Genomic DNA, 16,923 nt, shown 5'->3' with positions numbered 1-16,923 from the left:
TGGATAGTAAATTACAAATTGGGCTCATTTGCAATTTTACTTAATAGTGCAAAATTTTTCTGGGGCACCTGGGTGGCTTAGTTGGTTAAGTGTCTGACTTTTGATTTCAGCTCAGGTCATGATCCCAGGGTTACAGGATCGAGCCCCATATCAGGCTCGGTGCTGAGTGTGGAGCCTGCTTGGGATTCTCTCTCTCCTTCTGTCCCTCTGTCCTGCTCTCTCTCTCTCTCTAAAAATAAACAAATAAACCTTTTTTAAAAATACTGCAAAAATGTCCCTGAAATTTTATTACATTAGTAGCAGTGATTAGAGATTCCATTTTCTTATATCTTTCTAAGTATTACAGATTATCCAACTTTAAAATTTTTGTCAGTCTGATGAGTAACACAGTTTCTCATTTTAACATGTACTTCTGTGCTAATTGGTGATGCAGCTAGTATGTATTTCTTCATATATTTATTACAACTTGAGTTCCTTATGTGAATTACCTGTTTGCATCCTTCTCCCATTCTTACATTGGGTTGTCTTTCTCTTAAGAGCTGTAGGGAGTTTTTTATACCATGGATAATAATTTTCTGTTATGTATATGTCAAATACTGTCTCCAGGCCCTAGCCTGTCTTTATAATTACAATTCTACTGAATAAAAAACCCAGAAGTTTTACATTTTGGGATAGTTGAATTCAATTATGTTCTTATGGTTGTGTTTGTATTTTTCTTTTTACATACATTTTTTTTTAAGTCCAACCATTTATTTTGAGAGACAGAGTGCATGCAAGCAGGGGAGGGGAAGAGAGAGAGGGAGAGAAGATCCCACACAGGCTTCTTGCTGTCAGTGCAGAACCCAGTGCAGGTCTCCAACTCACAAACTGTGAGATCATTACCTGAGTCGAAATCCAGTGTTGGATGTTTAACCGACTGAGCCACCCAGGCGCCCCTCTATTTTTCTACTTCAAAATTGTAAAGATCATTTTACACAATGCTGATTAACAAGCAGTGTAAAAGGATTACTCACAGACATTCTCTTACTTAATCTGCACAATAATTTTCTGAATTAAGTACATTTTATATCACCTACCATGTTACAGACAAGGAAACCCAAAGCCCAGAGGATTAACAACTTACTTCAAGTGGAATTGGCGTTCACACCCTGGCCTATGTGATGCTAAAGCTAATAATAGCAATAGTGGACCACACTTATCCAGTGCCTTGTCTGGGATTTATAAAGCATATAATTATAAGATTATTTCTTTCCTTGTTCTACTCATTTTTGTTCCGTTCATTTTGTTATCAAGGTTATACTTGTCTCATTAAGTAAAGTTTGTAAGCTTCCTCTCTTTTCTTATTCTTTGTCACAATTTGAATAAGGTTGGGGTTAACTGCCTATCTTAGTTCAGGCTGCTGTAACAGAATATCGTAGCCTGGGTTGCTTATAAATAATGGAAATTTATTTCTCACAGTCTGGAGCTGGGAAGTCCAAGATCAAGGTGTCAGCAGAATCACTGTCTGGTGAGAGGCCACATCCTGGCTCACCTATTGCTTTCTTCTCCCTGTGTCTTCCCGTGACAGAAGGGGTGAGGAAGCTCTGTGGGGTTCTCTTTTATAGCAACTGTAGTTCCATTCATGAGGGCTCTTCCCTCATAACCTCAGCTCGTAACCTAATAAACACCTCTAAATAGGAACACATCGAGGATTACGTTTCAACATATGAATTTTAGGGGATGCAAACATTCAGTATATAGCACTACTCCTTGAAAGTTTGATACAACTTGCCTGTAAAACCATCTCGGCCTGGTACCTTTTTTGACAGTGTGGTATTGAACTACTGTTTTGGTATTTTAAATGGTTATTGTTAGATTTATGCTTTCCATTTTGTATCTGGTCAAATTTTGGCACTCAGTAAAAAGTCTATACTCTCATTTTTATTAATGTGAAGATCTATGTCAAAAGAAGGAAGCACTTTGATTAAGGTTGCACAGAAAAAGCACAGACAAGAGAGCTTTAGGATCAGTTTCCTGAGTTGAGGTCAGTGGACCACAGGTCCCTAGAATGGAGATGCCAATCATTTGTCCACTGTCTTATGGGTTCTTCACTCTAATATAAGAAGATAATGGATTCAGAATGATTTGCACCCTGGAAACTGACAGGGTTGACAGACGTGGATATATTTATTTCCTTTTATCACTCCTGTTGGAGCTCCCATAGCACTGCTGCCTTTCTAAAATGCCTGAAACATATGGCTACTTGTGTCCACCAATAATTTTTTTAATTTTTATTTAAACTCTAGTTAGTTAACATACAGTGCAATACTGGTTTCAGGAGTAGAATTCAGTGATTCATCACTTACATACAACACCCAGTGCTCATCCCAACAAGTGCCCTCCTTAATGCCCACCACCCATCTAGCCCATCTCCCTACCCACCTCCCCTCCAGCAACACTCAGTCTGTTCTTTATTGTTAAGAGTCTCTTATGGTTTGTTTCCCTCTTTCCCTTTCTCCCCCTTCCCATATGTTTATCTGTTTCTTAAATCCCACACATGAGTAAAACCATATGGTTTTTGTCTTTCTCAGTGTGACTTATTTCGCTTAGCATAATACACTCTGGTTCTATCTACATTGTTTCAAATGGCAAGATTTCATTCTTTTGATGGCTGAGTAATATTCCACTATGTACATATATACCACATCTTCTTTACCCATTCATGAGTCGATGGACGCTTGGGTGTGTCCACCAACATTAGCAACATTATGGTTCTCCAAATAGGTATGCTGACCACATGGTTTATGCACGTATCATGTCTACTTCTTTAAATAGCAGGGACAAAGTCTAACTAGTTAGCTCATGGTAGAAAGGATATCAATGTTAAAATCAAGGGCTTTAGAGTGAGGCTTCCCGGGTTTTTGAGTTTCACCTCCGCCATTTCTAGCCAATCTTTGACACGTTTCTTAACTTCTCTATGACTTAGTTTCTTCCTGCGTATATGAGAAAAGTAATAGTGCCTACCGTACTGAGTGGTTGTGATAGCTAAAAGAGAGAATGCATGTGAAGCATATAGCAGAGTATCTGGTACAGACAAAGCTTTTGATAAGTGTGATATACTATTATTAGCTTTAGCATCACACAGACCAAGGTGTGAGTCCCAGTTTCATCTGAAGCAAGTTGCTAACCACCTGAGCTTCAAAGTTCTTTGTCCGTAATCTGGTAGGTGATGTATAACTCTGCTTAAGCCAGAGCACTGATGTGCAGATTAAATGAAAGAATGTTCTTATGTTGCTTGACAATCAAAAGGGAGACCAGCTTAGTCTACTGGCTTCTGACCTGCTTGGAGAAGTCTTCAGAGAAAATAGAAAGTTGGAAGGAGAAGGGTAGGACACTCAATATTATTCTAGGCATACATCAGACATAAGCAGCGCTTATGGAGAGAACTGGATGAGTCATCATGGAAAGGGCTGGGGTGGTGAGAATATGAAGTGCAGTGCGAAGAATGTGACCCAGAACAGACGGGACTGCTGATGGGTAGATGACGACTATTTGCAAGTACTGTGGAGAAAAATATTTTGGAGAGGCACCCATATAAGGCACACAGGAAAGGCAGCTCCCGTATGATGCCCACCCCTCCCCTCCCCCCAACCCTTGCCCGCATGGGACACAGATATGGTAAACTTACAATTACAATGATGAAGTCAAGCCAGCACCAGACACTGGTGAAATACTTCCCAAATCCAAAGGCTACCCATTTTAGACCCATCTCCAGGATAAAAATGTATGTGAAAATATGGTCAGTACAATTAAGTAATGCTTGGATATTGGGTCGTTTCTCAAGGTGAATATCTTCAAATACCTGAAATGATAAAGCATAGCCATGGGCCAGGTTGAATATTTGCACAGAACTGCTTGAGGACTTTACTTTTTAATTTTTCTTCCTTATTTGAATAAACTAGTATCTCTTTTGGTGACAAGGTTTTGCTCAAAAGGTATTAAGGATGAAATGTCTCAGTGGAATCAATTCCTTGAGTAAGTAAAACCACAAGAAGGAAGATCCTATTTCTAGACTTCCATTGCCACAAGAGCTCCCTAGGTTCTCATCACTGACCCCTGAAATATGAAAACATCTTCCTAACAGATCACCACACAATTTCCTGATCTTCCTGATCCTTCCAACTCTTGTCAACAATATCTTGCCAACGTTTCCAGAACCACTCAGTGAAATATTCCATCTCTCTCATCCTCCTAGTTACTTTAGTAGCCCTATTCAGTGGCTCTCCATTGCCTGTAACACCTTAGGTCCAAACACCTTAGCTCCCACTCTAAATCCAGCCAACCCTGATGCCAACGACCTACCACAAACAGCCTTACCACTTACCCCTGTGCTCACGATGTATGTGCTCATTTTTATGTGTACCAACACATGCAAAAGTTGAGGAAGTTCTGGGCTAGTGTAAATTACTTTGAATGTGAAACATTCATTCAATGTGATCATGAAAATGAGACGCCTTAGCTTCTGAAGAGACCCTTTTTCATGCTACATGCAAGCATCTCCCTCATTCAAAGTGCATATGTGATTCTTCGGGGTCTATATAACTAGGGTAAAAACTGAGAGTGAAAAAAAAGAAGATAAGGGGACCTAGTACTGAACCTGTCAAGACATCTGGGCAAACACTGAAGGCAAGAAAGAAATCGGTCCTGCTGTTGAGTACGAAGGTAAGCCCACGGCCCCATGGCCCTAGGGAACAATAATGCAAAAGAATAAAACAGTCTGACTTTCAACTCCTAGGTGGGCTTTGACTGGAGAAGACCCTCCACTTCCTCTTGTCCCCTGTCATCTCCTCATCATTTTTGAAGTCTCATTTTGGCTGATATTTTCCATAGGAAACTGTCCTTCTTCCACCAAGAATGAGTTAGATGCCCATTCTACATGGCCCCATGTCATCCACTGCTTCTCTGAGTGTATCACTATGGTCCTGGTCTATAATTCTTGGACCCCATCTGTCTTCCCTACTAGACTCCCTGCTCCTGGAAGTCAGGGACTTATCTGTGTGTTTGCCTCTTAAAGACAGACAAATGGGAATGGTGTGGAAGCTCAGTTCCTCTGTCATTTTGGAAGCTGAGCAGCAAGCTGGCTCAGCAGATCTGTTTGCTCTGCAGAAGAGTAGGCCAATATTAGCAACTGAGCTTTGGAGGCTCCCACATTATAATGAGGACATTTAAGGAAATGTCCAGGAAGCTTGTCCAGGAAGCTCCCATTATTACACAGTTGTCCAGACCAGGGCTTCCCAAACTCTAATGAGTCCCGAAGCATCTAGGTTCTGATTTCAGCGGGCCTGGGGTGGGCCCAAGACTGCATTTCTAACAAGTTTCCAAGTGATACTAAAGCTGCTGGTCCACACAGCACAGACAGTGGCAAGAGACCAGATGTTTCCTGTCTTCCTTTCTCTGCAGATACGTTAAGTGGAACTAGACCCGAGTCCCTCTCCTATAACCCTCAACATTGTGTGTTCAGTCTTGCTTTGTCCAACCTACACTTCTCTTAACATAACAAAGATGAGAACTAGAAGGAGGGTACCATGTCTCCCTGGCCTTCTGACAACACCGTGCTTTCCCACTGAGTAACACAGGGTTTGGTAGACACCAATTACCATTGTGGAATAAATGAAGAGCCCTATTACTTGAATAAGGTAAATAGCCAGTGAAAATGTAAGCCCAGAAGACTTCAGGGGATCCTAGACCAAGGGTTCGCAACAAAAAGTAAGAGAGTTCTCTGATACGGTTTAGAAAAATTTACTTTTTTTTTTCTTGAGAAATAATTTGTACTGCAAGTAGATAAATGGAGATGGGTGCTGATCATAGGGTCTGGGGGGCCCCAGCGTGCACTCATCTGCTTTCACCTGGAGATCACACAAACGTAAAGCACTAGCCAGGAAAGCAGTGGTGATGAAGCAAGACATTTCCTTGTCCCTTCCAATGGCTAGTGACTTAATGTTCTGTGACCCCAAATCAATAAGGGAGAACCTAAGGTTCCATTCACTTACATACCAAATAGTAAGAGAGTTTAGTTATATATTCTGTCCATTTTAAGGGAAAACACAAGATAGAAGGGGACGAAGGGAAAGAGAGAGAGAAACATGTAGGTAGTAAGGAAGAAGATACTATCACTCAAGGGTGGGAGGCAAAGAGAAGGCAAGGACCAAAAGGTGAGGAGAGAGAGAAGGAAGGATATATGCTATGGAGGCCAATGGATTTGGAGTTATTTCCAAACCTCACTGGGACACACCTGACACCTCAGTCTAGAAGGATCTGCCATGTACATAAAGCAGTATCTCTTTGTTTCTCCTCCCAAGGGAACAGGAGTGGTGGAAAATACCAAGACAACGTATTATATCCTCATCTGGTCCCTGTAGCCTTTCGCTCTTAATGTTTTACCTTTTGGAGAGCAGCTCTATGTTCTTCTAGAAAAGAGAGGTAGAAACATTGCTGTCCAGAGGAAGAAATATGTAGGATACAGTGAAAATGTCTAGAAATTCTCCAAGAATGAGGGACAGGCCTGGGGTCAAGGGCAGGCTCCAGTAGCCACTTTAAAGTGCTGATTTGAGTCACGCTTCCCCACAGGTAAAGTGCCTTTGGCTTGGGGACTTGCCAGTTGGAGCATGACTCTAGAAGTTGGGTAAAATCTTGCCCTTGAGGGGACCCAGCAGCAGAGATCCTGCTTCTGCCTTGTCTCCCCACATTCACAGTCCCATGTCAGAATGTAGCCCAGCTGCCTTGATCCCCAATGTCCCCACAAGACCGTGATAATTTACCAGTGCCCCACTGCTCAGCAGAATCACAAAGATAACAAAGCTCTCAAACCAACTGTGTTTCACTATTTGGTAGCAGGTTTTCCGCAGGTTCCACCAAATGATCCAGTGGGACTTTCTCTTGTCCATGGCACAGCATGGGAAGCAGTGACCCAGGCCTGCAAGAAATAAGCAGTAGCATTATCATTAGTGCCTGCCTTGAACTGTATTAATAATCCTAACTCTTCATCCCTGCCTTTATGCTTATCCCTTACCTTTGCAGTTTTTCCCACTGAAGAAAGAGGTGAAGTCGTTTTCCAACCCCTCAGTTCCGGGCTTGGCCATATGACTTGATTTGGCCAATAGAGCAGAGTGAAAGTCACACATGCCAGGCCCGAGCTTCAGCCTTTACAGGCCGTGCATGTGTCCACTTGCTCTCCAGGACCATTTCCATAAGAAAGGAATATTTGGGCCAGCCCACTGGTTTCAGGAGAAGGAGGATGGACATGTGGTACAGAACCAAATGGCCCAGGTAAGCCCAGGCTAGGTTGGCCGGCTCCCAGTCATTACCACTCATACGAATAAAGCCAGCCAAAATCAGCAGAGATACCAGCCTAGATGAGCGGAATCATGTAGATGCACGTTCACTCTTGTGTGCCACTGGGGCTGCATGGCTGTTTGTTATACTGCAATTTCTTTTGGCAATAGTAAGCTGTGTCCTAAGGACTGAGGGGAATGAGGTAAGCAGGGGCACAGGCTCTGTGAACCACCCAAACCACACAGGGGAGAATCTGATCCACTGTCGAGGTGCTTGCACATAGCTGAACATTTGCCTTCAACACACACGAGCCCTCGGCATGAATCACGTCACCCTTCTCCCCTTGTCTCCTCCGCCCAACCTCCAAGTCCTGTGGATGCTAATTTCACAGTGATCACAACATTCCACTCCCTTCCTCATCATCTTCCTAAGCAACCGTGAGGTCTCCTCAGTCTGTCCCTGCCATCCTCCATTGTTTAGAACACCAATAGGTCAATCTCCCTGAAAGGTTATTTCTTCTTTTATGCCACCCCTCCCTTCTTGAAACCAACCTTTCTTCTCCAACTCCACTGCTGACAACCTGTGCATACCTCAAAGACCAGTCCAAATGTAAGTCAGGAGAACGGTGATCTATTCCTAGCCTGACTTCTGACCCCGTGGGAAGTTGGGGGGCCGTCAAACAACCTGGAATATGTTTCAAACCATTCTTGGTGTCTTGTCTGAGACCGGTCTAGTGTCGAACTTATGGAGAAATTTTTAATTTTTAGATTCATTCATTCACTTAAGTCCCTATCTATCTATCTATCTATCTATCTATCTATCTATCTATGTTGAGCCCATAATCTAGGAAAGATTCCATTCTCACCCTAGAGATACAATATTAAGTCACTGCCTATGTTTTTAAGGACCTCACAAGAGAGACAGACACAAATAAATTCCCCACATGAATATAGGAAATAATAAAGGCACATAGGAACGAACCACTATAACTACTCAAGGAATCAGGAGAGACTGCATTTATTGATTGCTTATTATATGCCAGATACTCTTCTAGAAGGTGATTTACATTCACTCATTTAATACTAACAATAACCCTTTGCAGTAGATACTAGTATTATAGCCATCTTATAAATGAGGCACAGAGTGGCTAAGTAAATTAAGTCACACAGCTAGTAAGTGGAGAGGCCAAAATTAAACTCAGGCAGTCTGGGTCCAGAGCCAAAGGTCCTAACTACAATGCTATCTTTCTTTCAGAGAAAAATCTTGAGGGATGGCAGGGCTCCATTCAACCTTGGTCAGGTTCCCTTTTCTACCACCTCGTCCACGTCCTGACAATGGGTGTACTGGGGGTTAGAGAAAGTGGAAGACATATTGGCCCAGGGGGCTCTCTCGGAAAGTTTTCTAGAGTTTCTACCCTAGTTGTTAGGTTATATAAGTTGAGCCCACCTAAATCAAGAATTTCCTGAAATCTCCTTTGCCTGGATCTGATAATGGCCCCAAGAATTGATAGATGCCCTCTCTTCACTTTTGTCTCCAGTAGAAGTAGAAAGAAGGCATCTACAGAGCTTCCAAGAATAACAGAATTTCCTCCAAATGTTCTGCGAACTGGATGCAGGAATACTGCCACTTACCTTTGGGAAAACATCTCTCTGGTTCTTTTTTGGGAACCATTTCCGGTACCCTTGCGAAAGGATCCTGTGGATCAATGGTGCTACATTCTGAGAAAACACTGGTAGTATCAGACTTCTGCACATGAGAACAAAGGAAAAAGGGAATCATTTACCAAGACTGTTTGTCACCATGGTAGCACCTGATACCTTAGTGTGTGACATTTTAGGAATAAAGCTAGCTAGACAAAGATTCCAGGTATAGGGGTTTCTAGAAAGTGTCCCTCTCATTGGGTGTTTTTAAAAAGTGCTCTGAGTAGCCCTGACATTAGGAGAGAATTTCCTAACTGCTCTCCCTGGCTGAAAAAAAGACAAGGTATATGAAGATACAGTGTCTCAACCTTCCCCCCGCTACAAATCATATCTCTGATACACTACCTAACTCCAAATAGGGAAGCTGGGTGATGAGGTGAAGGCTACTTTACTGAGACTAATTTTCAGCTCTCTCAATCCCTAGAAGAGTAGGCCTATGTTAGTGGCTCTCATTGATTTTTGTCTTCCAGGATACATTTTGACAATGTCTAGAGACACTTTTGATTTCACAACTGGGGGATACTATTTGCATCTAGTGGGTAGATGCCACGAATGTTGCCAAACATCCTACAGTAGACAGAAGAACCTACCACCATGAGGAATTATCATGCCCCAAATGTCTTAGTGGAGAGGTTAAGAAACCCTGGCCTACACCTTTGCTTAAGATCGGACTCTGGCAATTGGTTCCGCATTAGTCTTGATAGCCATAGTGACTGTCTTGGAGAATGTGTATGGATAAGCCACAGGTTCCTCTTGGGAGCACCCTGGGAAAATTACCTTTCGGGGGTTCTGTGCTGACAGATAAATGTCACCTTCAGAGAACACATCAATTTCCACACTTTGAGCTCCTGGGCTGGTAGACGTCTTGGTCTCCTGAGGGAGTTCATAGGCCTGACACAGAGGAGGCCAATTAAGTACAATTAATATTCCTCCTGGACAGCTCACTTGAGATAAAACAACTTTGAATTATGACATTTTACTCCTTTTCTTTTCACTTTTTAAAACTCTCCTGGAGAAACTCCACACAAAATAATTCTGGGAAAGCTACCATAAGAAACAGGTAATGAAACTTACCCAAAAGTCATTTAAGCAAAACTATATGGTTTTGGTACAAAATTCACCAAATAATTCAGAAGGGAATGGCTAAATAATAAATTATTTAAAAAGTGGTACTGGTATAATTATCCCTGAAACAAATAATATAATACAGAATGCAGTAAAAATAAAATCCACAATGATTTGATGTACTAATATAAAAATAGATGAGTAAAAAATGTTAGAAGAATAATTTGGAAAATAATTTTTTTTTATTCTTTGGGGTACAGAGGGTTGGCTTAGTGAAATAGAAAAGGGCATAAAGAGACAAATGAAGATGTATTACTACAGAAAAATACAAAGTAAATTTTGTGTGACAACCTGCGGGTATATTCAAGAAAGATGTACAAAGTCATGCAGGTATATGTGATTACACCTGCAGGTATAATCAAGAAGGATGTCACGTTGTATGTAAATATTCCTGTGACTCTGACACTCTAAGGTCATAATTTAAGAACACTTCTCCCATTCGAACACATGCATGGACACATTACACACACACACACACACACACACACACACACACACACACACGAAACACAGGTAAATGTATCTATGGACCAGACACAGAACAGAAATATGTAGTAACAATTTAAAGTGTGTAGCAGAGAGGGGCTCCTGGGGGGATTCAGTCGGTTGGGTGTCTGACTTCGGCTCAGGACATGATCTCATGCTTTGTGAGTTCAAGCCCCGCGTCGGGCTCTGTGCTGACAGCTCGGGAGCCTGGAGCCTGCTTCAGATTCTGCGTCTCCTCCTCTCTCTTCCACTCCAACGCTCATGCTCTGTCTCTCTCTGTCTCTCAGTCATAAATAAACATTAAAAAAAAATTAAAGTGTGTAGCAGAGAATGATAACTAAAAGTGCCCCATATGAGGAAGGGAACCACAGCTATGTCCACAGCTTGAAACTGGGGACTGGGTTGAAGTTCTTGCACTTAAGAGAGAAGGCCAAAACAAGTTGTCAAAGCTTGGAATTACAATTATACACAGCTGCCTATCTAGGGAGGCAGAAGGAAGGAAGGCCTCAGCAATAAGACCTGAGTAAAGGTACCTACTGGATCTGAAATACGCCTAGTGTCACTATTAGACAAGAATCTCAGGTTGGCAATTTAAGACTTGGTTCTGCGCTGGTTGCCCCAGAAGTATCTATTAAAGACATCACAGAACTTAGACTGCAGAGGGAGTGACAGATCCTCTCACTAAAGATGAAATTTTAAACGAAGACTCCGAAATACAGGAGGAGACAAACAAATCAGTAGCCCTGTAAATTAACTACTAGGAGGTGGATCTACTTGAGAAAAAAACAAAATCATATAGTAATCTGGAAGTGTCATCAAAATGAGTAAGTTTAGGATTTAATCAAAAGTATACAGAGTTTCACTTCCTGAATGGCAATGTAAGGAGTTCTGTGGACATGTTCTCCAGAGAAATGAGCCTAAGTGGGGAAAAATATTTTTAAGAAATCACTTAGAGTCTCTGGAAATTGTCCTAAGGGCATACAGCAAAGGAAGAAACATTTATTCAAAAAAATCTTCAGAATTCAGGAACTGCAGCAGGAGTCCATGGCAATCGAGCCATGAGTTCCCTCTCCCTCTCACCTTCAAGCTCAGTTTGATGGAAGCCTTACTTGAGGCAGCTGTGACAAAGATGAGGTTCCCTCTATCCTCAGCCCCCAAGGAAGGGATATGTATCTTATCAGGAGGTGGAGATCACTAGCTTTTCTTATCCTCTCCAATGCGGAGTTGACGAGGCCACGTTCCTGGTGAATGTGGCCAAGAATTTGGGCTCTCTTTTTCAAACCAGTCTCCTAGGACAGAGACTATTCCAGGCTCCCCAGCTTGATAATACTGGAATCCTGATAAGCCTCACGCCAGCTAGTTTGTAGGGAAGAGGTTCCCTCTTTTTACAAAGACGGAAGCTGAGAAGATGTGAGACCACTGCCCCTCCAAGCACTTGCATTAGTAGCTAAGGGCTTTTGTCTATGGAAGGAGGCATTCCATAAGAAACAAGAACTTTGAAGCTCTCCACAAAAGAATCGACTTTATCTGACACAATGTGAGGGAGTCCAAGCCTAAGGGTATTCTTGAAAACAACGGAGATTTTGACGGTAAGCAAGTAAGAAGAGACTGGTGGCTCTTCATTAAAAGCAACAAACTCTAATTTGGATGTAGGTCTTAAAAAATAAAAAAATAAATTTAAAAAAAGCAACAAACTAAACCACAGGTCAGCAAGTTCACCACAGAGAACCGAGGAAAGAGACAACTGAGAAGAATCTCCCTGGGTTGGGGGCGGAGGGGAGGGACCTGAGTGGCTCAGTCAGTTGAACATCTGACCTCGGCTCAGGTCATGATCTCGCAGTTTGTGAGTTTGAGCCCCACACTGGGTTCACTGCTGTCAGTCTGTCAGCTCAGATCCCACTTTGGATCCTCTGTCCCCTTCTCTCTGCCCCTCCCCGGCTTGCGTGCCTCCAATAAATAAATAAATAAATAAATAAATAAATAAATAAATATTTTTTTAAAGAAGGAGGAGGAGGAGGAGGAGGAGGAAGAGGAGGAGAAGAATCTCCCTGGGGTCAGAACAAATCTCCAAGACTGGCCTAATAAGTAAACCCTACCTGAATTTAATTAGGTCAGACTGCGGAGCAATCAATGCCCTGTGGTATCGTCAAAAACAATAGAGCAATTAAGCCAGCAATTAGTTGAGCCTAAAATCTGGGTGTGACGCCATATATGGCAGACAGAGTAACAGAGAGATCTTGGAAAGAGACAGTCAAAGAGAGACCTACTAAAATAACTGTCATCCTGCAGTGACGGCCAGCAAACCCAAGGATGTGCCCTCCAAAGTGGCACCAAAGACTTCACATTTGTGTGTGTGTGTGCGGTGAGGGGAGGTAGGAAAAGGAGGGAATAGATTTCACTAGAATAGTCTAGCCAAGTCACCAAAGAATCCCCAGAGAGGAGAAAAGGGAATAAGTTCCAGGTCCGCTACAACATATTAAAATGTTTTAAACAGTTTTAAACAGAAATTATAAAACATGGGAAAAAGCCCAGGAAAGTATGACCCATACATAGGAAGAAAGAGGACAACATATACTGCCTGTGAGAGGGCCTGGATGCCAGAGTTAATAAACAAAGAATACAAAACAGTGAGTATAAATATGTTCAAAGAATTTTTAACAATATTTAATAAATAAGGGATGCTATGATAACAATGTATAATCAAATACAGATTATCAATGAAGTGAGAAAAGTTATTTAAAAAACAATAAAAATTCGGGGCGCCTGGGTGGCTCAGTCGGTTGAGCGTCCGACTTCGGCTCAGGTCATGATCTCACGGTTTGTGAGGTCGAGCCCCGCATCGGGCTCTGTGCTGACAGCTCAGAGCCTGGAGCCTGCTTCAGATTCTGGGTCTCCCTCTCTCTCTTCCCCTTCCCTGCTCATGCTCTGTCTCTCTCTGTCTCTCAAAAATGAATAAACCTTAAAAAAAATATTTTTTAAAAAACAATAAAAATTCTAGAGTTGAAATGTGTAATAACGGAAATGAAAAACTCACTAAGTTGAGCAACAGTACATCTGAACTGGCAGAAGAAAGAATCAGTGGACTTGAAGAGGGATCAGGACAGATTGTACAATCCAAAGAGCACAGGAAAGAAAGAAGAGAGAAAACCTAAAGGAAACTCAGAGGAATGTAGGACACTATTAAGCACACCAACCACAAAGAAAGGAGAGAGAAAAAGGAGCAGAATAATGGCTGAAGACTTCCCAATTTTGACCAAAAATATTAATCGACACCTTTAAGAAGCTCAGAAAACTCAAAATAGGATAAACACAAAGGGATCCAAACATAGATATACCATAGTAAAAATGCTGAAAGCCAAGGACAGAGGAAATATTGAAAATAGCAAGAAAGAAGCCATTCATCATGTACCATGGGATTCCAACAAAATTAACAGCTGACTTCTTATTAGAAACAATGGAGACTAGAAAGCAGTGGAATGATATGCCATGAGTGCTGAAATTAAAAAGCAAATGTGAACCAAGATTTTATTATCCAGCAAAACTATCTTTCAAAAATGAAGGTGAAATAAAGACATTCCCAGATTAACAAAAAGGAAATTCTTGGCTAGCTGACCCACCTTACAAAAAAATGCTGAAAAAGATCTTTCAGGCTGAAAGTAAGTGATCCTAAATGATAGTAAAAGTGCACACAAGAGAGCAAAGAGCGGAGGTAAAGGTAAGTCTGTAATTATAAAAGATGAGAAAAATGCATATTTCTTTTCTTCCCTTCTGATTTCCAAAGAAATCATCTGAAACAGTTTAAAATTAACGTATTTTTGGACATGTAACGTATAAAAATAAAATATATGTGAGAATAATAATACCAAAGAGGCAACCAGGAGCAAAGTTTTATTGTAGTAAGGATATGACACCTGAAGGTAACTCACATTCACAGAAACAAATGAAGAGAGCTAGAAATGATAGATGAGAAAATTAATAAACTTTATAAATAGATACTTGTTTTCCTTCTTTTCTCAGCTTCACTAGTAAACATATAATTATATAAAGCAACGATAAAAGTGTATTGTTGTGTTTTTAACATATATGAATGCAATATGTATAATAAAAATAGTACAAAAATGTGGGAGAGGGAACAGAGCTACACATGAGTAATGTTTCTGTATCTCATTAGAACTAAGTTAACTTATCAGACATCAATTCTGAAGAAGTTACATGTATGTGGCAGCTCCTAGAGCAATCAATAAGGAAGTAACTCAAAAAATGATGTGAAAGTCGTTAAAGGAATGAAGATGTTATACTAGAAAATACTTAAATAATGCAAAATAAGGCAATAAAGGAGGAAAAGAGGAATAAAAACACATGGAACTTATAAAAACAAAAAGTAAAATATTAGTAGACAAACTAGATCAATAATAATATTAAATGTGAATGGGTCAAACAATCTAATAAAAAGGTAGAAAATGTTAGACTGGATAAGAAAACAAGATCCAATTATGTACTGTCTACAGAAGAGACATTTTAGATTCAAAGATACAAACAGTTTGAAAGTAAAAGGATGGAAAAAGCTATCATACAAGCAGAAGCCAGAATAAAGCTGTAATAACTATATTAATATCATACAAAACAGACTTTGAAACAAAAAAATTTACTAGAGATAAAGAGGGACATTTTATAATGACTACAAATCACTATATCAGAAAGATATAACATTTATAAACATGTATGCACCTAACAGAGGAGCCACAAAATATATGAGGCAAAAACTGACAGAATTGAAGGGAGAAATAGACACTTCAATAATAATAGTTGGAGACGTCAATAACCCATTTTCAAAAATGAATATAACAACTAAGTAGAAGATAGAAATAGAAGACTCGAACAACCTGATCTATCAATTATACTGAAAAGACACCTGTGGAATCCTCAACTCCAAACAGCAGAATATACATTCTTCTCCCATGCACACGGAACACTTCCAGGATAGACAATATGCTAGGCCATAAAACAATCGTCAATAAATTTAAATGTATTGAAATTGTACAGACTGTGTTCTCCGATCATAATGAAATAAAATTGGAAGAACAAAAAGACACTTGAAAAATCACAACTATGTGGAAATTAAACAAAACATTCCTAAACAACCAATTTGACTTGTAGTCAAATAAAAAATCACAAAAGATATTAGACTTTAAGGCTTGAAGTATAAAAGACTTTAAGATCAATGGAAATAAAAATATTATATGCCAAAATACATTGTTGGATACATATAGCTAACGTAGCACTTAGAGGGAAATTTATAGCTATAGATACCTACAATTAAAAAACATCTCAAATCAATAACCTAACCTTCCACCTTAAGGCACTGGGAGAGGAAGAGAAAACTAACTCAAAACAAGCATACATAAGCATACAGTAAGTATTTGAGCAGAGATTCAGAAAATAATAGATATAATCAACAAAATCAAACGTTGATTATTTTAAAAGATCAACAAAATTGACAAAACTTTAATAAGACTGGCCAAGAGAAAATGAAAGATCAAATTGCTAAAATCAGGAACAAGGGGGGACATTGCTATCAACCTTACAGAAACCAAAAGGATTCCAAGGAAATATTATGATTAACTATATGTTAACAAATCAGATAACTTCAAAAAAAGGACATATTCCTAGAAATACAAAAACTACCAAAACAGCCACAAGAAGAAACAGAAAATCAGAACATCCCTGTAATTCCTATAACAAAGTAAACAGATTTAATTTGTAATTTAAAAACTTCTCACGGAGGGTGGCTCAGTCGGTTAAGTGACTTCCGCTCAGGTCATGATCTCAGGGTTTGTGAGTTTGAGCCCCACATCAGGCTCTGTGCTGACAGCTCAGAGCCTGGAGCCTGCTTCAGATTCTCTGTCTCCCTCTCTCTCTCTGCTCCTCCCCTGTTCATGCTCTGTCTCTCTCTCTCTCTTCCAGTTTCTGGTCTGACATGTAAGAAGGCATGGAAGTCTCCACTCCATCCTAACATGTGAAAAGCTAAACGAACTGGAAAACCAATAACTCTTCTTAGAGCCATAAGAGAAATAAGTCCAGGGCAAATTATTGTCCCCCAAATTGGAGAGAAAGACAGGATAATACAGAGAATCACAATTTACCAAAGAGGAAGCCCAGGAGCAAAATCCTCCGTGGGAATCAGTCCCCAAGGAGGGAAACCTAAACTGTAATTGACAAACTGCTGGAGGCTCAGTGTGGCCAAGTCTAAGAGATAAAAGTCCTAGGGGACCCAGTCAACAGAGGCCCCCACACATTTGTG

General features: G+C 40.5%; 1 protein-coding gene across 1 annotated transcript in view; it reads right to left on the bottom strand.

The window, feature by feature from the left end:
* SCN11A (sodium voltage-gated channel alpha subunit 11) overlaps positions 1-16,923 on the bottom strand; it is a 94,372-nt gene that overhangs the window by 24,030 nt on the left and 53,419 nt on the right. Inside the window, exons 17-20 of the mRNA XM_053221653.1 lie at positions 9,789-9,902; positions 8,943-9,057; positions 6,798-6,952; positions 3,668-3,841 (exon numbers count right to left, since the gene is read on the bottom strand). Of these exons, the coding sequence (XP_053077628.1) occupies positions 3,668-3,841; positions 6,798-6,952; positions 8,943-9,057; positions 9,789-9,902 (558 nt within the window). The remainder of the gene's footprint in view (positions 1-3,667; positions 3,842-6,797; positions 6,953-8,942; positions 9,058-9,788; positions 9,903-16,923) is intronic.

The sequence above is a fragment of the Acinonyx jubatus genome, chromosome C2 (genome assembly GCF_027475565.1).
Source record: "Acinonyx jubatus isolate Ajub_Pintada_27869175 chromosome C2, VMU_Ajub_asm_v1.0, whole genome shotgun sequence".
In the NCBI taxonomy this organism is placed as follows: Eukaryota; Metazoa; Chordata; class Mammalia; order Carnivora; family Felidae; genus Acinonyx; species Acinonyx jubatus.
Note: the sequence above shows the minus strand (reverse complement) of the source record. Positions and strands in the feature narration are given on the sequence as shown.